General features: G+C 50.4%; 2 protein-coding genes across 2 annotated transcripts in view; both read left to right on the top strand.

The window, feature by feature from the left end:
* Positions 1-11,424, top strand: part of UBTD1 (ubiquitin domain containing 1) — a 56,843-nt gene extending 45,419 nt beyond the window's left edge. The window contains exons 2-3 of the mRNA XM_036264674.1: positions 8,585-8,812; positions 10,357-11,424. Coding sequence (XP_036120567.1) covers positions 8,585-8,812; positions 10,357-10,742 — 614 coding nt within the window. The 3' untranslated portion in view covers positions 10,743-11,424. The remainder of the gene's footprint in view (positions 1-8,584; positions 8,813-10,356) is intronic.
* A 1,154-nt stretch (positions 11,425-12,578) lies between these two features.
* Positions 12,579-23,198, top strand: ANKRD2 (ankyrin repeat domain 2). The gene is made up of 9 exons (XM_036265387.1): positions 12,579-12,978; positions 17,925-18,026; positions 18,786-18,941; positions 19,039-19,146; positions 20,543-20,641; positions 20,989-21,087; positions 21,906-22,004; positions 22,111-22,209; positions 23,029-23,198. Exons 1-9 carry the CDS (start codon positions 12,892-12,894, stop codon positions 23,176-23,178), a joined length of 999 nt encoding a protein of 332 aa, XP_036121280.1. The 5' UTR covers positions 12,579-12,891; the 3' UTR covers positions 23,179-23,198.
* Positions 23,199-23,432: the final 234 nt, after the last annotated feature.

The following is a 23,432-nucleotide window of genomic DNA, read 5'->3' as shown; positions in this document are numbered from 1 at the left end:
GTGACCATTAAAGGGAGTGGGATCTGAGCAGGAACAACAGATGCCCCAAAGCCTAGTCTCTTTCTTCTTATTATTTTTTTTTTATCCTCACCTGAGGACACTTCTGCATTTATCTTCAGATAGAGTGGGAGGGAGAGAAGTAAGAGAGAGAGAGGGAGAAACATCCATGTGAGAGAGACACATCGACTGGTTGCCACCCGCACAACCCCAACCGGGGCTGAGGAGGAACCACAACCCAGGACGTGCCCTTAGTGGGAACTGAGCCTTGGACTCTCTGGTCTGCGGGCTGCTGCTCTAACTGCTGAGCCAAACTGGCCAGGGCTAGTCTCTTTCTTATTTAAGAAGCCTCTTTCTTAGAACTAGATGCTCTTTTTTTTTTTGAGGCATAGTGGTAAGATTTATTGGCACTTATTTTATATATATATATATTTTTTTTAAATCTTTATTGTTGAATGTAGAATGTATTACAGATGTTCCTCATTTTTCCCCCATTGACCCCTTCCTCCCCACTCCCCCCCCCTTTTTCCACACTATTATCTGTGTCCATTGGTTATGCATATAAGTTCTTTGGTTTATTTCTTCCCACCCCCCAACCCCTTTCCCTTTGAGGTTTGTCAGTCTAGCAATGAATTTGTACTTCTTAATCCCTTCACCTTTTTCACCCATTCCTCCAACCCCCTCCCAACTGGCAACCAACAAAATGTTCTCTGTATCTATGAGAATGTTTCTGTTCTATCTGTTCATTTTGTTTATAGATTCCATTGTTGATAGATATGTATTCATTGCCATTTTGTTTGTTCATATATTTTATCTTTTTCTTCAAAAAGACCCTTCATTAGCCCTGGCCGGTTTGGCTCAGCAGTTGGAGCGTTGGCCTGCGGTCCAGAGAGACCCGGGTTCGGTTCCCGCTAAGGGCACGTACCTCGGTTGCAGTTTGTCCCGGCCCTGGTTGGTCGTGTGGGTGGCAGCCACTCGATGTGTCCCTTTCACATCGATGTTTCTCTCTCTTTCTCTCCCTCTTTCTCCCTCCCGCTCTGTCTGAACAAAAAATGGAAAAATGTCCTCGGGTGAGGATAAAAAAAAAAAAAGACCCTTCATCATTTCATATAATAACGATTTGGTAGTGATGAACTCCTTTAACTTTTTCTTGTCTGGGAAACTCTTTATATGGCCATCGATTCTAAATGACAGCTTTGCAGGATAGAGTAATCTTGGTTGTAGGTTCTTGCTTTTCATCACTCTGAATATTTCTTGCCACTCCCTTCTGGCCTGCAAAGTTTCTTTTGAGAAATCAGCTGACAGCCTTATGGGAACTCCCTTGTAGGTAACTAGCTGCCTTTCTCTTGCTGCTTTTAAGATTCTCTCTTTGTCTGGAACCTTTTGCATTTTGATGATGATGTGTCTTGGTGTGGGCCTCTTGGGGTTCATCTTGTTTGGGACTCTCTGTGCTTCCTGGACTTGTATGTCTGTTTCCTTCACCAAGTTAGGAAAGTTTTCTGCCATTATTGTTTCAAACAGGTTTTCAATTTCTTGTTCTCACTCTTCTCCTTCTGGCACCCCCAAGATGCGAATGTTGGCATGCTTGAAGTTGTCCCAGAGGCTCCTTACACTATCCTCATTTTTTTGGATTCTTTTTTATTTTTGCTGTTTTTTGCTTTCTTATATTCCAAATTGATGGTTTGCTTCTTGGATTTACGTACTCTACTATTGAATCTGTGTAAATTATTCTTTATTTCAGTTAATGCCTCCTTCATTTCTGACTATGCATCCATCATTTCTGACTGGTCCTTTTTTATGCTCTTGAGAACCCTCACTAAGTTCACCGAGGTTCTCACTAAGTTCATTGAGCATCCTTATAAGCAGTATTTTGAACTCAGCATCTGTTAGGTTGCTTATCTCCATTTCGCTTAGTTCTTTTCTTGGGGTTTTGTTCTGTTCTTTCATTTGGGACCTGTTTCTTTGTCTCCTCATTCTGGCTGCCTCCCTGTATTTGTTTCAGTGTATTACTTAACGAGCGGGATGGGACTAGCTAAGACCAGATGCTGCTTGTTTGAAAGAATTTAGGAAAGACCTGAAGCAGGATTCAAGACAGGCCAATCCATGGTTAAGCAAGTGGCAACAGCTTGGGTGGGCCTGAAAGTTGGGTGGGGCGGGGCAGGGCCTCAGGGAGTCAGCAGGGTGGGGCTACCAGTGTGAGCCAGGTTGCTGGAGTCCCAGATATGGCAGCTGTCTGCTGTCCCAGGGAAGGGCTCACCAAAGGAACAAAGGCCTCTGACAGCACGTTTGTCCTGGAGAAAGCCCCCTCTCCAGCCCTCACTCCAGTGCCAAACAGCTCAGTTCTTCCCTGTATGTCTCTGGCGCCCCTCGAGCTGCCTCCCCTCCAAGCTTAGAGGGAGAGAGTCCGATAAGTTCGTGCGTGGGCCCTTTAAGAGGAGCTGCCTGGGGCTCCAGCCGCCTCAGCCTCCCTGAGCCTCAGTTCCCGCTGGTTTTTCCAGCCAGAAGTTATGGGACTTCTCTTCTTGGCACTGGAACCCTGAGCGGGGCACCTGGTGTGGGACGGGGACCCCCTCAGTCCTCAGGGAGGACCTTCCCAGCCGAAGTATCCTGCTTTTTATCCACCACACGTGGGTGTGGGACCAGCCCCTCCTGCCCCTCCTGCCCCTCCTGCCAGTCTCGATGTGGCTGCTGCTTTAATTCTGTAGTTGTAGGATTTCCATTCAGCTTGATTTCAGGCGGTTTTGAATGATGGTTGTTCTCTAATTTAGTTGTAACTTCGATGTGGTTGTGGGAGGACGCGATACCATGTTTACCTACGTCGCCATCTTGACCGGAAGTCCAGATTTATTGGCACTTAGACAAACATAAAGGACTGTCTTCAGGTGCCCGGTGTTTCATCCATGACCAGGTAGCTCAGCTTCGTCGCACTGTGGAAGAAGAGAACCAGATGCTCTTGTTTTCACAGTGCTGACAAGCTTCCTGAACCCTCAGCAGATTAGGAGTGGCCATTAGCTGGACCTAACCTGTATCCATAGGAGCAGCAGATAGACACAGATGGAAACCATAAGATGTGACCTCTGGCATAGAGGAGGAAAACTATGCAGATCAACTCAAGAAGTTAAAAAGCCCCCAAGGATAGGGTCATTGAGTGGAGGGACAGCCATGCCATACTCCAGAGGCCCCTGAAGGTGTCACCTCACAAAGACTGTGAATCCTGCTGGATCAAAGCTCTTGTTAGGGAGTTATCAATACTAAAGGACCAAAGAGAGGAGGCATCAGAAATCATGAAGAAGGATCCAGGCAAAAATACTTCTGGGCCAAATTTCCACACACACAAAAACACATGGACAAAATTAATCTTCTGTTTCTCCAGTGTCTCTTTTCTGTCTTTCACACTTAAACCTTTGATTTGATCTGATTTTGACTTTTGTGGCTGGTGTGAGGTAGGGATCTTGTTTAATATGTTCCTATATGGAGACCCTTAGTCCCAACACCATTCATCAACAGTCCACCTTAAGAAAATCATCCATGTTTCTCCTCTGCTGCTTACACAGAATACTTCTGATGCTCGTTGTGTGGTGTCTTTCCCACACCAAGAAATTCTCCAGTTCTCTCTGGACATCAACTGGTGTCCTACAATTCTCAATTCTGTAACTATCCAGAATTAGCACAGACCCCACAGATTAAGGGCTCAGTCCCACAAAATTGCCCCCCACTTCAGGTTACCTACAATTTCTTTTCAATTTGGCTACAAATTGGAGGTTCCCATGACTTCCTCCTTGGGTTTAATAATTTGCTGGAGCACCTCTCAGAACCCAGGAAAACAGTTTACTTACTATTGCCCATTCATTACAAAGGATATTTTAAAGGATACAAATGAATAGCCAGATAAAGAGATGCAGAGGGTGAGGTTTGGAAGGGTCTCGAGCACAGGAGCTTCTGGTCCCTGGACTTGGGGTACGCCACCCTCTCAGCACTTGGATGTGTTCACCAATCTGGAAACTCTCCAAACCCCATACTTCAGGGATTTTTGTGAAAGCTTCATCACGTAGGCGTGATCAATGATTAACTCAGTTTACAGCCCCTCTTCCTGCTCCAGAGAATGGGAGTTACGGCTGAAAATTCCAAGCTTATCATAACTTGGTCTTTCTGGTGACCAGCCCCCATCCAGGATCACACCAAGAGTCTCCTCATTGCCCTGGCCGGTTTGGCTCAGCGGTTAGAGCGTCCGCCTGCGGTCCGGAGAGACCCGGGTTCGGTTCCCGCTAAGGGCATGTACCTCGGTTGCAGTTTGTCCCCGGCCCTGGTTGGTCGTGTGGGTGGCAGCCACTCGATGTGTCCCTTTCACATCGATGTTTCCCTCTCTTTCTCTTCCTCTCTCTCCCTCCCACTCTGTCTGTACAAAGAATGGAAAAGTGTCCTCGGATGAGGATAAAAAAAAAAAAAAAAAGAGTCCTCATTAAAACAAAAGACACTTGTGTCACCCAGGAAATTCCAAGCAATTGAGAAACTCAGTATCAGACATTCTAGTCATTCAGGAAATTACAAAGGTTTTAGGAGCTCAGTGTAAGGAACTGGGTCAGAGACAAAATACTAGCAGGAACTGGGGGCAGAGTCAATATGTATATATTTCTAATATTGTTTCACATCCATCACACACACACGTGTACACAAACACACCCTGACTGCAATGTTCCTTCTTACTTGAAGCACATTTCTGTATATGCCTCGGTCTATTTCTGGGCTCTCTATTCCATTCCACTGGCCCATTATCTGTTCCTGTTCTAGTACTACACTCACTGTAGCTATTTTTTTTCTTTATTGATTTTAGATAGAGAGGAAGGGAGAGGGTGAGAGAGATAGAAACATTGATGAGAGAGAACATTTATTGGCCACCTCCTGCATGCCCCCCACTGGGGATCAGGCCCACAACCTGGGCATGTGCCCTGACCAGGAATTGAACCAGTAACCTCCTGGTGTATGAGTCAATGCTCAACCACTGAGCCACACTGGCCGGGCAGTCACTGTAGCTTTATAATTAGTGTTCATAATTGTAGTGCAAGTTTTCCCACCTTATTTTTCTCTGAGTGTCATTGTTCTTCTGTATGAACTTTAGAATCAGTTTGCCAAGTTCCTTGAAAAAAATTCCCAGTTAGGAATTTTATTGTGATCTCATTTAATTTATAGATCAGTTTGGAGGAAAATGATATCTTTATAATCTTGTTGACTATTCCTTTATCCCCATTCTTCCTATTGTATCCTCCTGGAAATTCTGATTTAAAATGTTAGACCATCTGCCCTGGCTGGGTGGCTCAGTTGGTTGGAGTGTTGCCCTGTATACCAAAAGGTCGAGGGTTTGATCCGTAGTCAGGACGTGTACGGGAGGCAACTGAACAACGTTTCTTTTTTTTTTTTTTTTTTTTTTTTAATCCTCATCCGAGGACATTTTTCCATTTTTTGTACAGACAGAGTAGGAGGGAGAGAGAGGAAGAGAGAGAGAGGGAAACATCGATGTGAAAGGGACACATCGAGTGGCTGCCACCCGCACGACCAACCAGGGCCGGGGACAAACTGCAACCGAGGTACGTGCCCTTAGCGGGAACCGAACCTGGGTCTTTACGGACCGCAGGCCGATGCTCTAACCGCTGAGCCAAACCGGCCAGGGCCTGATCAACGTTTCTATCTCTCTCTCCCTCCCTCCATCCCTGTCTCTACCTCCCCCCCTTCTCAAAATTAATACAAAAAACATATCTCTCTGAGGATTTAAAAAAAAGTTACAGCCCGGCCAGCGTGGCTCACTGGTTGAGCATCAACCCATGCACCAGGAGGTTGCTGGTTCAATTCCAGGTTGTGGGCCAGATCTCCAGTGAGAGGCATGCAGGAGGCGGCCAATTGATGTTCTTGCTCATCAGTGTTTCTATCTATACCTCTCCCTTCCTCTCTCTCTAAAATAAAGAAAGAAAATTTATTTAAAAAAATCATCATCTGGCCCTGGCCAGTTTGGCTCAGCGGTTAGAGCGTCGGCCTGCGGTCTGGAGAGACCCAGGTTCGGTTCCCGCTAAGGGCACGTACTTCGGTTGCAGTTTGTCCCCGGCCCTGGTTGGTCGTGCGGGTGGCAGCCACTCGATGTGTCCCTTCACGTCAATGTTTCTCTCTCTCTCTGTCCCTTCCTCTCTCTCCCTCCCACTCTATCTGTACAAAAAATGGAAAAATGTACTCGGGTGAGGATAAAAAAAAAATCATCATCTGAATTTTAGTTATTGTATTTTTTATTTCTGAAGTCTATGTGTTTCTTTTAATTTCTGCTTGGTTGTTGTTTATAATCTCTTTTTCTCTGTTCTTATTTGTAAGGCTCTCTTGTTTCTTAAACTCACTATTTCATAATCTGTGTCTGATAAATCCCATATCTGAAATTTTTTTAGTCTGATTCTTCTGTCTGCTGTTTTTGCTGGCTCTGGCTCCTGTTGCCTTGTTTCCTTGTAGGTTGTAATTTTTTTTTTTAAACTGTGACTTTATTTTTTTCCTTTGGAACTTTATCTCGGGAATTCTTTGAGGCTTGGTTTGAAGATATATTTCTACACAAAAGATTTGCATTCCCTTCTGCTAACCCAGGGACACTTTAAATTCAATATCTGGGCCCTGGCCGGTTTGGCTCAGTGGTTAGAGCGTCGGCCTGTGGTCCAGAGAGACCTGGGTTCGGTTCCCACCAAGAGCACATACCTCGGTTGCAGTTTGTTCCCCGCCCTGGTTGGGTCATGCGGGAGGCAGCCACTTGATGTGTCCCTTTCACATCAATGTTTTTCCTTCTCTCTCTTCCTCTCTCTCCCTCCCACTCTATCTGAACCAAAAAAAAAAAAGTGGAAAAATGTCCTCGGGTGAGGATTAAAAAAATAAATTAAAAAAAAAATTTAATACCTGGCCCAAGAGTTTTCTGCCTGCACAGGTATCAGCAAACCCACTGGAGGACCGTTTGTGGATTCAGTCTGACCTGAGGTAGAACCCTCACTCTGTCCCTTACTGTGTGACCTCGGGCAAGTTATTTAATCTTTCTGCCTCTCCCATCATCTGTGAAATAGCGAAAATAACACCTGCCACCTAAGGCTATTGCAAGGACGAAATGGGATAATGCATATAAATAAGTGCTTACATGGGGTTCTTTCACAAAGCTGGTAGGCAGTGAATGTCACTCTCTTCTCCTGAGGAGCCCCCTTCTGCCCCAGCCAGTGGGGGTGACCGAGTGGTAGCCCCCAGCTTTAGTCCAGTCTCTCTCCTGTAGGATCTGAGTTAGAATGGGAGCCAGGTACTTCAGACCTCACTGCTAGATGACAGCCTCCTAAAGCTTTGAGAGATGCTCTTGCTTCAGCCTTGACTGTGTTCTGGAGTTATCTAAGCCACTTGGGGCTAGGCAACCAGAAAAAATGGCATTTAACAGAATTGCTTTCTTCTTCAGCTGCTGCAGGATTCTTTGGTTCATTGGTTATGGTTTTCTTAATATATTCTTTGTAACTATATGGTGGAACATGAATTACAAAACATTAAAATTGTTTATAATTTTAATTATGGGAATATACATTGAAGGTAATATAAATGTGAAAGAAAGGGAAAGTTGTATACTGGCATGATGAGAACAAGGAATATAATATATTTAATAATATGAACTCAATTATATTGAGAAAAATGGGGAAAAGGAAGCTGGGTGGAGATTTGTCTAGGTATCAGCAGCAGCACTTCTGAATGGTGAAATTCTCGAATAATGTTTCCCACAGTGGCAGAATAGTGTAGACGATGGTCAAAGGGTGGCCTTTGGAGTCAGAAAGTCTTGCACTGAGTTAGTACCTGCGTGGCCTTAAACAACAACCTCTCTGGGCATTCATTTCCCCACTTTGGGGTGTTTTTTGTTTTTTTTTATCCTCACCCAAGGACATTTTTGTATTTATCTTCAGATAGAGTGGGAGGGAGAAAGGGAGGAAGAGAGAGAGAGAGAAACATCGACGTGAGAGAGACACATTAACTGGTTGCCACCCACACAATCCCAACCGGGGCTGGGGATGAACTGCAACCCAGGTACGTGCCCTCAGCGGGAACCGAACCCTGGACTCTCTGGTCCGCGGGCCGACCCTCTAATCACTGAGGCCAAACCAGTCAGGGGCCCACTTTGGGTTGTTTTGAGGATCAAATGAGTAATGGGTCTAAAGTGCCTAGCCTGTGGTCTGGTACAAGCTGGCTCCATAAATGGTGGCAGTTATTATTTTTACACATCTGTATTCTTTCTAGATTTAAAAAAATACCGAACATGTATTACTTTAAAATTAGTTAAAATTTAAACAACAGCAACAACAACAAGGACAGTACATGCTTTGCTGACACAAATATTTTATATCCTCAGGTTGGGTGAGAGCATTTTCCAGACTCTTCCCTGACTCCATGGATAGGCCTAGAGACCTAAATACTTAGGGGCCACTGTAGTGGGGTTGGGTGGGCCGGGCAGTGGATCCTGGTCCTGGCCTGGGGAAGGGAGGGGCTGGGAAGAGGTTAAACTACAGCCCTGGCTTTAGAGATGCTGAGCCTGTCCCTCTGTCCTGCCTAGGACGCAACGAGCCCCTGAAGAAGGAGCGGCTGAAGTGGAAGAGTGACTACCCCATGACAGATGGGCAGCTGCGGAGCAAGCGGGATGAGTTCTGGGACACAGCACCTGCCTTCGAGGGCCGTAAGGAGATCTGGGACGCCCTCAAGGCTGCCGCCTACGCGGCTGAGGCCAATGACCATGAACTGGCTCAGGCCATCCTGGATGGAGCCAGTATAACCCTGCCACATGGTAAGCAGGCAGGGTGGGGGCTTGATCCCTGCTGGAGCCAGGGGGCCATCAGCACCGTTTAGGGTGGAGGAGGGCTGGTGGCAGGTGTGGCTATTCACTTGTTCATCCAGCAGCCCTATGAGCATGGACCAGGAGTGAGGACACAAACTAAAATGAGACACAGTCTTGTTTGCCCAGTGAGGGAGTGGAAAGGCACCAGCAAACCTCAAAGCAATGTGATGGGAGTAGGCTAAGGATTACTCAGGGCACTCTGGGATCCCAGAACGTCTGAGGTGCCGACCTTCTGTTGGGTGCTTATGTGCTGGGCACCGCACTAGAAGCTTCTGTGTTATCTCATTTACATGCATAACAGCCTGTGGGACTATGTAAAGAGGGGGTAACAGTAGAACTTCATAGAGTCTTAGACCTGGGTTTACCATGAGTGTCTCTGTTTCCCTGCTTTGTGACCTTGATCTCAGAGCTTCTCAAATTTAAAGCCTCAGTGACCTACTTTCGGTGGGGATACCTACCTCCTAGGCTGGTTTTTAGGATTTAGCGAGCTACCATAACATCATTTAGTCTAGCCCTAACACTAAGTGGTGCTCAAGGCACAGTAAATATATTTCCACATGCAGTACATTGTACTAGCAAGGAAATTGAGGCCCACTAGGTGTACCCCCTGGGCAAGACATGAAGTGCAGGGCCTGTGCTATTTCATTCATCCTTGTAACCTCAGCACCCAGCACATATGCTCAGGAAAGAGCTGTTGAATGGACAGATGGAAAGTTAAATAATTTGCCAGGGTTGTACAGGTCAGTACCTGGTGGAGGCAGAATGCCAGCCCAGGTCTTCCCGACTCTACCTTGAGCTCCTCCCAGCTCACTCAGGGACACATGACTATAGGGTGGGTTTGGGACTATGGGGCGGCCATGACAAGTATATTAATGTGCTTGGGCAGCTACAACAAAATACCACAGACTGCATGGCTTATTAACCAACAGAAATTTATTTCTCTCATTTCTGGAGGCTGGAAAACTCAAGACCAAGGTGCTAGCTCAATCAGTTTTAGGCAGGAGCTCTCTTCCTGGCTCTTGGACGGCCACCTGCTTGCTATGTCCTCACATGGCGGAGGGAGAGAGGGAGCACTCTGGTGCCTCTTCTTACAAGGACACGAATTCTGTCAGATCAGGGCCCCACCCAAATGATCTCATTTCACTTAAAAAAATTTTTTTTCCTTTATTGATTTTTATAGAGAGGAAGAGAGAGATAGAAACATGGATGAGAGAGAACATTGATTGGCTGCCTCCTGCATGCCCCCCACTGGGCATCCGGCCCACAACCTGGGCATGTGTCCTGACCAGGAATCGAACCGGTGACCTCGTGGTGCATGGGTCGACACTCAACCACTGAGCCACACTGGCTGGGCTCATTTCACTTTAATTACTCTCATACAGGTCCCTATCTCCAAATACAGTGACATTGGGGGTTGGAGCTTTAACATACAGATTTGGCGGAGATATAACTCAGCCCCCAGGCCAACTCTGACAGCCCTGTCCTTCCCACAGGCACCCTCTGTGAATGCTATGACGAGCTGGGTAATCGCTACCAGCTGCCCATCTACTGCCTGTCACCGCCCGTGAACCTGCTGCTGGAACACACTGAGGAGGAGAGCGTGGAGCCCCCAGAGCCCACACCCAGCGTGCGCCGTGAGTTCCCACTGAAGGTGCGCCTCTCCACAGGCAAGGACGTGAGGCTTAGTGCCAGCCTGCCCGACACGGTGGGGCAGCTCAAGAGGCAGCTGCACGCCCAGGAGGGCATCGAGCCGTCCTGGCAGCGATGGTTCTTCTCTGGGAAGCTGCTCACAGACCGCACACGGCTCCAGGAAACCAAGATCCAGAAAGATTTTGTCATCCAGGTCATCATTAACCAGCCCCCACCGCCCCAGGACTGAGAGCCTAAGGACCCCTGGGAAGAGAGGCCAGGGAGGGCCTCTGTGGGGCTGGAGCACCAGGCCCCTCCCCTGCTGCTGCCTTGGAGTGCTGATATTTTCTTCAGGGCACCTCCCCGCTGTGTGGCTGCTGGGCAAGCTGCAAGGGACCCTGTCTTCCAGGGCCACCATGGGCCACCAGTGCCTGACAGCCAGGAAGCAGTGCTGCCACACAGGCCTTGCCAACCTCGCAGAGAAGAGGAAAACGGGGCCTCCACCCTGCCTCTCCCACAGCAGGCTCACCATGAGGGCCAGCCCGGGGGCCCCTGAAGCCCAGATCTGTCCTCTGGTGCTGCCAGCTGTGCTCACTCCGGTTTCTGCTCAGGGTCTGAAGCAGCTGCTGTGTCCCTCCCCTGCCCCTGACTCTGCCCTGGGCACAGTGCCAGTGTCCTGGAGGGGAGGGGACCGTTCTTGAGCCCCAGGGGCAGGGAGCCTGAAGCCAGCCTCTGCCTCTCCCTGCCCCCAGCACAATTGGCGGAGATGAAGCAGGTGGCCGGACAGCTGGGCTGCTGTGGCAGGGGTCTGCCCAGGGCCATCTCCTGGCTGTAACCCACGCAGTGGGGTGTCTGCAGCCAGTCATGGTCCCACAGCAGGTCCCTGTGTACAGAGATATCTGCATATTTATCAATAAAGCCTTTTGCTCCTTTCTTCTCTCTTGCCTGGCTTTGACTTTGAGTGCCCCTGCAGCTCTGTGGAGCCCTGGGAACCGGGTCTGATGTGGGAACAGGTGGGTGCCGGCCTCCACAGCTGCTCTGGGTACAGCAGAGAGTACGGCGGAGCAGGCCTTGAACGCCAGTGTCTGGGCCCCGTGTTCTCACAGCTCCTCTGGAAAAGCCACTTAACCTCTGAGCCCACTTTGCTTATCTTTAAAGTAGATGTGATACCACCTGCCCTGCCCTTGCCCTCAGTTGCTGGGAGGATTAACTGGACTGACAGATGTGAAGAAGGCAGCATCTCAGGCAGGTGGGTAGTTACCTGCTGGTCTGTTCCTGTAGCAGGAGGGTCTGGCTTCCAGCTGCAGCCCAAGCCAGGCCCTCAGGACTAAGGTGTGCACACAGGAGACACTGTGCCTTGTGATGGTAACACAGAATCTCTGACAAATTTAGAGCATGAGCCGCTTTGCCAGCAAGGGGACCAGAGAAAAAAGGGAGCTGTTCATGTTACAGAACCGCAGAGCCGTGGTGTCTCTGGGTCCCTGGCAGGTCAAACATGGGTCATGGCGAGCCAGGGCTGGGTCCCACAGGTCCAGGTGTCGGACGGAGCAAGTACAGGCCTGCTTCTCCAGTTGGGAGTACTTTTCTTTCTCAGTGAGTATGGCTGGTCCCCAGTCAGGGTGGCCTGTCAGGGAAACGGGAGAAAGGGACGATCAGTCGGAGCTGGCGTCGTCACCTGGGCTTGGCACTGTACTCTGGCACTTCCACTGGCCTCCTGAGACGGTTGAATAAACCTCCCGCAGAGGCCCCCTGAAACAGACCGATGAAGTTTGTGAAGGACTAATGGACATACAGCTAAATGCAGAGATGCTTTGCTAGAGGGCGCTGTGGGACCCCAGAGAGGCAAAGGCCTGCATGAGCTGAGGGCAAAGAGGGAGGCGGCTGCCCTTACCCGCACCAGCCACCCTGCACTCCAGCCCAGAAGAAGCAGTCTGCCCCTTTCCAGAGCCAGCAGGACAGCCCAGGACCCGGGACTGTCTTGGGTCCCCACATTTGGCTTTCGGGCCCCCTGACTAGCACTGTCTGGGCAGTTTCCAGGCGTCCAGTAGGTGGCACTGCCATCAGGGCTAGGGGCAGCTAGCCGATCCTTTGTGCAGCCCAGCTGCCCTGGCTAGGGACCAGCTGGGCCCCAGCACTCATGACAGAGGCTGGGCAGGCTCCTTCCTGTAACCGGTGCTCTTGGGGTGCTGTGCCCCCCAGCTCCAATAGGCCAATGGTTGTGGGGGGCAACTGTCCTTGCCTCTCTCTGCTCCCTGGGGCTGCCCGGGGTGAAGGTGACAGGTGGGGGAGGCAGGTGGAGAATTGAGCCGGTGAGCTCATGGCAAAGGCGCCCAGCAGGGCGGGGGTGGGTGCCCTGGTCTATAAAGCCCCCGTGGCTCATCGGCCTGCAGAAGCGGGTTATGGACGGCACCATGGCGGACTCTGAGGCGGTGCAGACAGCCACGGAGCTTATTGAGAAGCGGCTGGCACAGGAGGAGGAGAATGAGGTATGGGCAGAGGTGTGGGCGCCCAAGGGGTTCTGAGGAGATGCAGCTCTGCTGTCAAGGGAAGGAAGAGGCTGGCTGCCACACCTGTGGTGGGAAGGGGGACGGATGTTCCTAGGGCTCTATTCCAGCCGCGGGTGCTCCTGGTACAGAGTTGCTGGCAGTGGGAGACTGAGTCCCAAGAACTGAGGGACAGTGCGTTGGGTGTGCCAAGCTGGGTTCCCTGAGACCCTTCCCACCCACCTGGGCCTTGAGACAAGCCAGGCTGTACAGAATAAGACAGCTAGAGAGCGGCCTGGAAATGTGGGCTCCTGAGATCCCCCAGTTTCTGCGTGGGAGACTGGGACAGGAGAAATTCCAGAATGAAGAATGAAGACTGGGAGCAGACGGAGGAAGGATGAGGTGCTGGGAAAGGAAGCATGGGTTTTCCCAGGACTGCCAGCCGCCCTTGGGGAGGCCTTTGGAGCACGGGGCTCTGTGCAGTTGCATTTCCTCTGGAATAAAGAAATGGGAGGAGCATGCGAGCTTGTCCTCCTCTTCATTTTATTTAAACTAATACTTGACCCAGAGTCTGCTCAGCCAAGTGTCCAGTGCTGTGAGGAGAGAGGACCTGTAAGGCCAGCCCCTGCCTCCTTTTCACCAACCTGCATTCATTTTAGCCAGGTGCACAGTCTACTAAAACAAAGCAGAGTGGGGGAATGGTGAAGTAGAGGTGTTAAATCAGAAAGACGTGAAGGAGCACAAAGGGTGGCTGGGTCATTCCAACTGTGGGCCTTCAAGGACTTCTCTGTGGACAGGATGGCATTTGAGCTGGGCCTTCGAGAATGGTGAGTGGAGCCCGGCCGGTGTGGCTTAGTGATTGAGCATCGACCCATGCACCAAGAGGTTTTGATTCCTGGTCAGGGCACATGCCCAGGTTGTGGGCCAAATCCCCAGTTGTGGGGGGCGGTATGTGTGTGCCGGAGGTGGCCAATCGATGTTCTCTCTCATCGATGTTTCTATCTTTCTCTCCCTTCTCTCTCTAAAATCAATAAAGAGCCCTGGCCAGTTTGGCTTAGCAGTTAGAGCATCGGCCTGTGGACCAAAGAGTTCTGGGTTCGATTCTGGCCAAGGGCATGGTCCTCAGATGCAGTTTGTCCCTGGCCCCAGTTGGGGTCGTGCGGGTGGCGACCAATCGATATGTCTCTCTCACATTGATGGTTCTCTCTCTCTCTCTCCCCCACTCTGTCTGAAGATAAATGTAAAAATAAATAAATAAAATAAAATCAATAAAGAAAAAAAAAAAGAATGGTGAGTGGAGATCACAGTGGGGAGGGTATTCCAGGCTGAGAAAAAGACAGGCACTAAAGTTTGGGTAAGTGAAAGCATGACTATTATTAGAAAGTCTGGTGGCAGGGGCTAAGGCTGGGAAGGGAGGCAGGACAAAACCCAGAGAGGGATATGTGGGCACTGGGAAGCCACTAAATGTTGTTGAGTGCGGGAGGGTGGTGCCATCTGACTGTTTTAGAAAGGCAGCTCTGATAGCCCTGAGAAGGGCTTGTTGGAGGGAAAGAGTGGCCCACACAGGAATGGGAGGGAGAAGATAAATCAGTTTAGAGGTGGACTCCATTCAAAAAAAAGAAGAGTGGCTGAATGGGGTGAGGAAGAGGGAGGGATCAGCACTCCACTGGAAGAAGAGATGAGGACGAGAGAAGGGAAGGCGGGCTTATAGAGGAAGAGCGTGGACCGAGCCTGCTGAGTCTTGGCCGGGGCATCCCTGGATGTCCAGGAATGCCACTTCTCACTCCCCAAGGGCCTGTGCATCAGTGCCAGGCAGGTGATTCATGCCACTGTGCCATTTTTGGAATGCTGGACACAGAAACATTCAGCAAGGGAACATGGGGCAGTCCTTATCCATTCATTCATACAACAAATATAGCATCAGGGCTCTTAGGACACTGGGTGCCCACAGAGCCAGCCTTCCCATGGAGTACCTTCAAGTGCCAGGCACTATGCTAAGTATTGGATAGGCATTCTCTCATTCAGTCTGTACAACCGTCTATGAAATAAAGTGGAAGTTTTGTTGTGTTTCACTAACTAGCATCCAATGCAATAGCATTTATTAAGCACCTACTGTATACCAGCCCACAAAGACAAATCTGGCCCTAGCCAGTTTGGCTCAGCGGTTAGAGCATTGGCCCGCAGACCAGAGAGTCCTTGGTTCGGTTCCCGCTAGGGGCATGTACTTCGGTTGCAGTTTGTTCCTGGCCCCAGTTGGGGTCATGTGGGTGGCAACCACTTGATGTGTCTCTTTCGCATAGATGTTTCTCTCTTTCTCCTCTCACTCTATCTGAAGATAAAATGCAAAAATGTCCTCAGGTGAGGATTAAAAAAAAAGACAAATCTAAAGCTAGGGGCCATAGAGTCTAGATAAAATGTGGATGGGCATTAGAGTCCCCAGTTGTTCCCACCAGCCCCAAGTCCAGGAGGTCCTCAGAGGAGAGCCTCTGTCCAGCCTGTGCCCCCTTCTTGGGTGGGAGAGCAAAGAGGATCCTGAAGACCAGCCCAGGGAATGAGGCTTTGTTGTGGGACACTTACTGGGTCAGGTCCTCACTGAGGACTTAGGGGTGGGCAGAGAAGCTGAGCCCACCTGCAATCATCCATTCACTCATTCATTTACTTATTCTCCAAATATTCACTGAGCACCTGCTATGGATCAGGCCTTGTCACAGGTGCTGGGGATACCAAGACAATTAAGATCCAAGCCCACCCTCTGGCTGTTCCAGGATAAGCCCAGCCAGGGTTCCACAGGCAGTAGTAGCTGCAGCCTGAGGTCATCCCTTGACCCTAGGAGAAGATGCAGTGTTCAGAAGAGGCTTCAAGCCATGTGAGCAGCCCGATATGGAAGTAAGAAGCCAGTGGACCACAGGACCTCTAAAATAAAGACCTGAGAAATCAGCCCTCCAAACAACCCTTACAGAGTGTAACACCAGAACTCAGTGGGAAATGATACAAAGCCAGCTGAGAGCTTTGGACGGGTGGCCGTTCCTCCCCAGCTGCATCTTGATCAGCACCCTCCCCCCTGGGCGAATGTTCCCGGTGCACTGGAACCTCAGAAATGGGTTCCAGAGGGAGAGTGGGGCTTTCTTTTCAAAACCATTATGCTTCTGCATTGCTTTTATTAGAAGAGAGACGGAGGAAGTAGTCGGGGCAGGTCAGAGCTACAAATGGAGAGGAGACTGGGAAGGAGTTTCATCTGTATTTTCTTTCTTTTTTTCTTTTTTTTAAATCCTCACCCAAGGACATTTTTGCATTCATCTTCAGATAGAGTGAGAGGGAGAAAGGGAGGAAGGGAGAGAGAGAAACATCGACATGAGAGAGACACATTGATTGGCCGCCACCCACATGACTCCAACCAGGGCCGGGGACAAACCTTAACTACAGTGTGTGCCCTTAGCAGGAACCGAACCTGGGTGTCTCTGGACCAAGGGAGGACGCTCTAACCGCTGAACCAAACCAGCCAGGGCTCACCTGTATTTTCACAGTGAGAATAAGGTTACTCGAGTCCACTTTGAGCTGAAACTTTTGGCTCCCATCTCTTAGGTCCCTGAGAGCAAAAGTTTCTACATTTTAGAATTTCATAGATCAGTAAAATCTAAGGGGGAAAAGTTGGTATCTGACATAGATTTGCAATTTTTTTATATTGCCAAGTAAGCCATTTAAGAAATAACTATCAACTCTTATTATAATTGTTTCATCAAAATAATATATATATATATAATCCTCACCCAAGGATATTTTTCTATTTATCTTCAGATATAGTGTGGGGGGGGTGGACATCAATATGAGAAGGACACATTAACTGGTTGCCTCCTGCAAGACCTGGACCAGGGTCAGGGATGAACCACAACCAAGGTACATGCCCTTGACTGGAATCAAACCTATGACTCTTTGGTCTGAGGGCCGACACTCTAACCGCTGAGCCAAACTGGCCACGGCATCAAAATAAATTTTTAAGGCCAAAAAAGTTGTAAAATAATCTCAGTGCTTAAAAAAGTGAATATATTTAGTTTCATGAAAATTCATTTCGGTAGCTTTCACTTTTGTTTGGCTGGGGACTCAGAGCCATCAGCAGGCAGGTGCTTGAGCTAGAGTCGGGGTCGGGGTTGAGGTGGGGAGCTGAAACTTGCCCCCTTTTGGGGGGTCTCTTTAGGAGCCCTGCTCTGGCCAGGGCCTCCAGGACCAGTCAGGAGTGGGCATAGGAAGGGTTCTGAGGCCACACAGGAGAGGGTCCTTGGAGCATGTCTTCGTGAAACCACACAATGAATAGGTCCAGGCTGCCTGTCACTACTTGAGCTCATTAAGCAGAGACGAGGTTGAATCATATATGAACGTTTATTCCAATATTGCCGGCAGTATGGGGAGCAGTGGGTCATCCTATAAAATCTGCTCTGCCCCCACCCCCACTCCATGCCACTTGCCAGCTGCTTTTAAAGGGTAGAGAAACAATGACTGTGTGAGAAAGGGCAGTTAGGCAAAAAAAAAAAGGTGGGGGGAACGGGTGAAATGGTTATGGACAAGTGGGGAGGAACGTGGGCTGGGGGTTGCAAGGGCTGGTCGCCAGTGAGTCACAGTCACGGGTCCAGTGTTTTGATAATCAGGTTGTTAATCTTTCCGTGATGTCAGGTAGTCCCCCTGGTCCTCCGATTAGGAGAAGGGACAGCGTTCCCCCGAGGCGCACACCTCCCAGCCAGGTCAGGGTGGGCTTTTCCTCAGTCAGAACAAAGCAACCACGATGAACACTGTAAAGGGTGATTAACACTTCTTATAACTATGGTTAGTGCCCCACTAGGATTGGTCCTGTACTCTATTCTCTCCCGCCCCTTCACTTTGAGTGGTTAGGGGAGAGGCTACCTGTCTCCCAGGCTCTGAGACAGGCCCTGGAGCATGTCTTCTCCTTGGCTCATCAGAAACTCCGAGGAACCGCCCAGCAGAAGCTGCCCATGGACATGCTGGTGCTGGAGGATGAGAAGCACCATGGGGCACCGAATCTGGCCTTACAAAAGGTTAAGGTAAGTGGGAGGAGAATCCAAGATCTGTGCTCAGGGGACAGGACAGGCAGTCACAGCCTTGCTCCTCCCAGTGTGGTCCTCGAACCCGCATCAGGACCCCTGGAAGCCTATTAGCAATGCAGCATGTATGTCAAACAGCCCCGCCCCAGACCTGCTGAGTCAGACCTGCACGTGTGGATCCAGGGAAAGCCCCAGGGAGGGGAGAGCCACGTGACAGGGCACCAAGCGGGTGTTGAGGGGCCGAGGGAGGCTGTGTGTGCTGACAGGACATCTCCATGCTCATTAGAGAAAACCAGTCTCCAGACCACTGTGTGGAGGGTGATCCCATAGGAAGTGTGTCTAAAAGGGCATAACAGCCACGAGAGAAGTTACCTGTAGGAGAGAGGGGCGTTCTTCCCAAAACTTCTATACTTCTGTACTGCTTTTATTTTTAATGTTCCTTATGTATTACTTTTATGGTCACACACACACAAGTGGAATTGCACGGGAGCTGAGGATTTGGCCCCTGTTCTGCAGGCCTGTGCTAGGAGTTGCGTCTGAGCTTCTCTCATCCACTCCCTACCCCAGGTGAAACCTTGAGGCAGCTCCCTGGCCCCTGACCGGAGCCACCTGTTCCTGGGCCTTGCGTGCTTCTCCTAGTCCTGGGAAGGAGAACTAGACTTGGATTCTTTCCCTCTTGAAAGCTCTCCCTATCCTCCCCCTCCGCTTAGCTCAGGGGAACCCAAGCCCGGCCTGGGGTTGACAGGCCATCCCCCGCAGGGCCAAGAGCGTGTGCGCAAGACATCCCTAGACCTGCGACGGGAGATCATCGAAGTGGGCGGGATCCAGAACCTCATCGAGCTGCGGAAGAAACGGAAGCAGAAGAAGCGGGCGGCCCTGGCCGCCCCCGAGCAGCCCCCAGAGCCCGAGGAGATCGTAAGCGTCCTGGGAGGACCCGTGTGTGGGCAGGAGAGCGCGGGCGGGCCTGGATCACTGCCGGGCGGCCCCCCATGACGGCATGCACGCCCTCCAGACTGGCCCCGTGGAGGAGCAGACGTTTCTGACCGCTGCCGTGGAAGGGAAAATGAAGGTGATTGAGAAGTTCCTGGCCGATGGGGGTTCCCCTGACACCTGCGATCAGGTGAGTTCTCACTAACCTCTTCACCTGTGCCTGCCTCCCTTTCAGAGTTGCCCCCACCCAGCCCTCTGGTGAGCATGTTTGAGAACAGGTGCTGGGTGTCCTTGGGGAGGGGAGTCCTCAGAAGATGCGGGCTGCCCCCTTCCCCACACAGGAGCTTACCTAAATCCTTAGACCCTTTCCAACGGGAGCCCCATCCGGAGTACCAGGTGCCACGTGGTTCCTTAGGGAAGAAGGAGGAATGGAATAAAAAAAAAAAAAAAGAGTCCAAGACCAGGAGTTTGGGGCCTGAGTCCCATCTCTGCCACTCCTTAGTTATGTGACCTGTAGTTGGGCCATCACCTCTCCATGCCTCAGTTTCCTCCTCTGTAAAACACCCTGCTTCCCACAGAGCATATTCTGGGGATCAAATGGAATAATAGTGCTTCGATAAGTATTTATTGAATGAATGAAAAAACTATAAAATAATGCTAGGATATGATATGTTTGTGTCATATCGCACGTCACACTTCCTTTAATTATTTCATTTTATTGACAATGCCATGTTCGCCATTTTACGTGTACAATTCAGCATTGATTACATTTATAATGCTGTGCGACCATCAGCACTAGTTTTAAAATGTTTCCACCACCATACTTTTTTGTGGTTTCCTCGGAACGGCCTCTTTCTCCTGAACCCATATCCTGGGGTTAAGCAAATGAATGGGCCTGCATTCTTGTAGGCTTAGATGAGACTACATGTCCTTTCTGTTCTTCAGACTCCAGAGTCTGAATTCTCTTGTTCTATCTATCTGAGCACTGTGTAGGTACCGGGAGTACCACAAAGACAAGGGTTGAGACTAGGTGGGAGACTGATGTTTCGAGAGATCAAAGCAGGAAGCCAACTGCCCTGAGAAGAGAGGAGGTTCATTCTTTCCTTGAATCAGTACTCAAGGTGCACCTGCCCATCCTGGCCCTGGGCTAGGCACTCAGGGAACACAGAGTTAAGTAAGACTTAGCCAGCTCTCCAACACTCTCTCACGCTGGAGGGTTGTCTGGGCCCCAGGGACAGCTCTGGCCTAGAGGTTTCTTAAAGACAATAGCATTTGAGCGGCATCTTGAAGGAATAGCAAGAATTCATCAAGGGAGTGAACGCAACATGGGCATTCTGGCCCGGGGAACAGCCTGTGTGAAGGCCTGGCTTGGTGTGCTTGGGGCAGGGAGAAGGTGGGAGTCTCCGGGGGATAGGAGGGATCCAAGCTGGTCTGGATAGAGCATGAAAAGCTAGCACATAGAAGATATGGGCACCTAGCACAGAGATCAGAATCAAGTGGGGATGAGGCCTCCACCTCAGCTTGTGTGGGGAATGGGCTTCGGCCTGGGGCCCGAGGTCAGGCCCTGACACTCTATATGGGGACAGTTCCGCAGGACAGCACTGCACCGAGCTTCCCTGGAGGGCCACATGGAGATCCTGGAGAAGCTTCTGGAGAGTGGGGCCACTGTGGACTTTCAGGATCGGGTGAGCAAGAGGGCAGGTATTGGGTGGGAGGCAGGAGGTGGACATAGACTCCCTCTCTGTGTGCCAGCCTGGGACACAGACAGGCTACCTCAGGGGCCAGGCCCCACCTTTAGTGGTTTGTATGACCTTGGGCAGGCCCCATCTCCTCCTCTGTAAATCTGGCTTGGACCAGATGGGCCCCAAGGGTCCTTATGTTCTGCTTGATCTATTGCCCAGGCACTAAAGTGCCCCACCCCTTCCCTGTACCCTTCTCCTGGATATCTCCCTGCCCTTTTGGTTGGGGTCCTTTCCCCCGGGGCACCTTCCTCCCTGAAGCTCTGCAATCAGGTCCCATCCTTCCCTTTTAGCTGGATTGCACAGCCATGCATTGGGCCTGCCGTGGGGGCCACTTGGAGGTGGTGAAACTACTGCAAAGCCGAGGAGCAGACACCAATATAAGGGATAAGGTGAGGCAGAAATGCTCACAGATATTGGGGTGACTGTGGGTGGGGAGTGAGAGGCAGAGGGCAGAAAAGCTGGGGAAGGCAGAAAGGTCGTGAACAAGTCTGGTTTCTGGAGGCTGCAGAACCCAGGGAAGGATCATTTCCATCAACTGCAGGCCCTTGGAAACCACCATCTGGGGATGGGAGCGGGAAGAGCAGGGGAGAGCGAAGGAGAAGAGATTCACTGTCTTGGGGACTTTGGGACCACCCAAATGATGCAGAATTTGTTCTCCACGCAATCCATCATCCTTCTATCTGTCCTCTGTCTATTTATCCATCCATTTATTTATTTATTCACCCACCATCTTTTATGTATTTATTCCTTTGTATGTGACCTTGAGTGAGTGACAGCCTCTGAGCCGCTGTTGCTCATCTGTAAAATGTCTTGCAGAGTTCTTGTGTAGATTAGATGGGAAAATGTATGTGAATTAATTATTCAACATAAGGCCAATGTTTTATAAGCTTTTGCCATGCCCATCACAGTCATGTCTCTATAAATGACACCTATTATAATTATTAAAAGAAGGGCAAAGGAGTGAGCAGTTGCTCATAGCTGGGTGAACGGGGAATCATGGAAGGCTTCCCAGGGGAGGTAGCAGGTAATGCTTCAGAGCTAGACCATTGGATAGGATGGTGAGAATTGTAGTATTACTGCCTCTCCAGGACTCAGGCCTTGGCACTAGGACTTGAGGGGGATAAGGCTGGAGTTAAGACAGCCCCACTCCCAAAGGTACACAATCCAGGCCCCTTCAGCCAGCAGTTTCTACTTCCTCCCTACTCAGCTGCTGAGCACCCCCCTGCATGTGGCGGTTCGAACAGGGCACGTGGAGATCGTGGAGTACTTTCTGTCCCTGGGCCTGGACATCAATGCCAAAGACAGAGTGAGTGTCTGGGTTCTCTCCTGCCCAGCCCCACCATAGGGGTGCAGGCAGCCTGGGGGCTCCCATGTGCCCATGTGGGCTATGCTGAATGTCACACTGGCTCTAGGAAGGGGACAGTGCCCTGCATGATGCTGTGAGGCTCAACCGCTACAAAATCATCAAACTGCTGCTCCTGCATGGGGCTGACATGATGACCAAGAACGTGGTAAGTTTATTCCTTTCCTGATTCAGTAATCAGTGTGCACTGCACACTCAGGCCCTATGCTGGGCTCTCAGAGGAAACGGAGAACGGAGCAAGGCTCAGCCTGCCTGCCCTTGGAGCACTTTTACAGTGGAGAGTCTCTCCGAGACCCGCGGTTTTCAGGTCCACTCAGCTTCCCACGTCTCTCTCTGCTTCCCACGTCTCTCTCTGCCGTCTACGTCCAGAGGGCGAGTGCAGAGAAACATCCTGGAGGGGCAGTTAGGGAACTTCCCAAAGGCCCTCAAATAGACTACAGAGGGTGCTGATGTCCAGCCCCAAGGAGGCCAAAATCATGGAGAGCGAGCAGGAATCTAAGCACTTGGTTGGCATGACCATTCCTAGCATACCATGTGCGTTCCTGGTGGTCCCTGAGTTCTCATAGGATGCCATGTACACTATTCCAAGCTCTTCTTTGGGATCCAGAGCAATCGCAAAATGGAGGAGAATGGAGGTCCCCCTAAATCAAGAATGGCTAAAGAAATGTGGGAAAGTCAGGAAGATATGGGAGGGTGTGAATGAGGACTTCTTGACCTTGGCAGTATTGACGTATTTGGGGCCGGGCTGTCCTGTGCACTGTATGATGTTTAAGCAGCATACCTGACCTCTATTCAAGATGTCAGTAGTACCCACCCGGCACCCACCCCTGCCTCCACCCCTGTTGTGATAACCAGGAGGTCTCCAGACAGTGCCGATTGCTCCCTGTTGGGAACCACTGATGTAGATGAGGGCCCCTCCTGCTACAGACTTCTCAACAGTGACCAGATGTCCTCTTGGTCCCCCCAGGCAGGAAAGACTCCCACGGACCTGGTGACACTGTGGCAAGCTGACACCCGCAATGCTCTGGAGCACCCCGAGCTGGGGTCAGAGCAGAATGGGCTGGAGGGGGCTGCTGAGAGTGGGCGGGAGACCCCCCAGCCTATGCCAGCCCAGTAAACCCCTGAATGGCCCCCAGAGCTGAGCCATTCCTCTGTGGAAGACCCAGGAGTACCCATAAAGCTATTGCAATAAAAAAAGTCATTTTGCTACGTGTGGTGTTTGTTTCTGTTTGGGTGTGAAATATTTAGGAATGCAGGAATGAGCAGGGGAAGCAGGGACTTAGAGCCCTTTGGCCCCCTGAGCCAGCCCTGCAGCATTTCCTCTTCTCCTTGCTTTCACCGTCAACCCTCTTCCCAAATCCCAGCATGGAT

The sequence above is a fragment of the Molossus molossus genome, unplaced genomic scaffold, assembly GCF_014108415.1.
Source record: "Molossus molossus isolate mMolMol1 unplaced genomic scaffold, mMolMol1.p scaffold_m16_p_17, whole genome shotgun sequence".
Classification (NCBI taxonomy): Eukaryota; Metazoa; Chordata; class Mammalia; order Chiroptera; family Molossidae; genus Molossus; species Molossus molossus.
The sequence above is the reverse complement of the archived record's forward strand: the minus strand, read 5'-3'. Positions and strand labels throughout refer to the sequence as shown.

Coding starts and splice junctions, on each gene's coding strand:
- ANKRD2 (XM_036265387.1), top strand. CDS start 12,892: ATGGACGGCACCATGGCGGACTCTGAGGCGGTGCAGACAGCCACGGAG. Junction 18,027..18,785: donor TGGCCTTACAAAAGGTTAAG/GTAAGTGGGAGG, acceptor CATCCCCCGCAG/GGCCAAGAGCGTGTGCGCAA. Junction 21,088..21,905: donor ACACCAATATAAGGGATAAG/GTGAGGCAGAAA, acceptor CTCCCTACTCAG/CTGCTGAGCACCCCCCTGCA.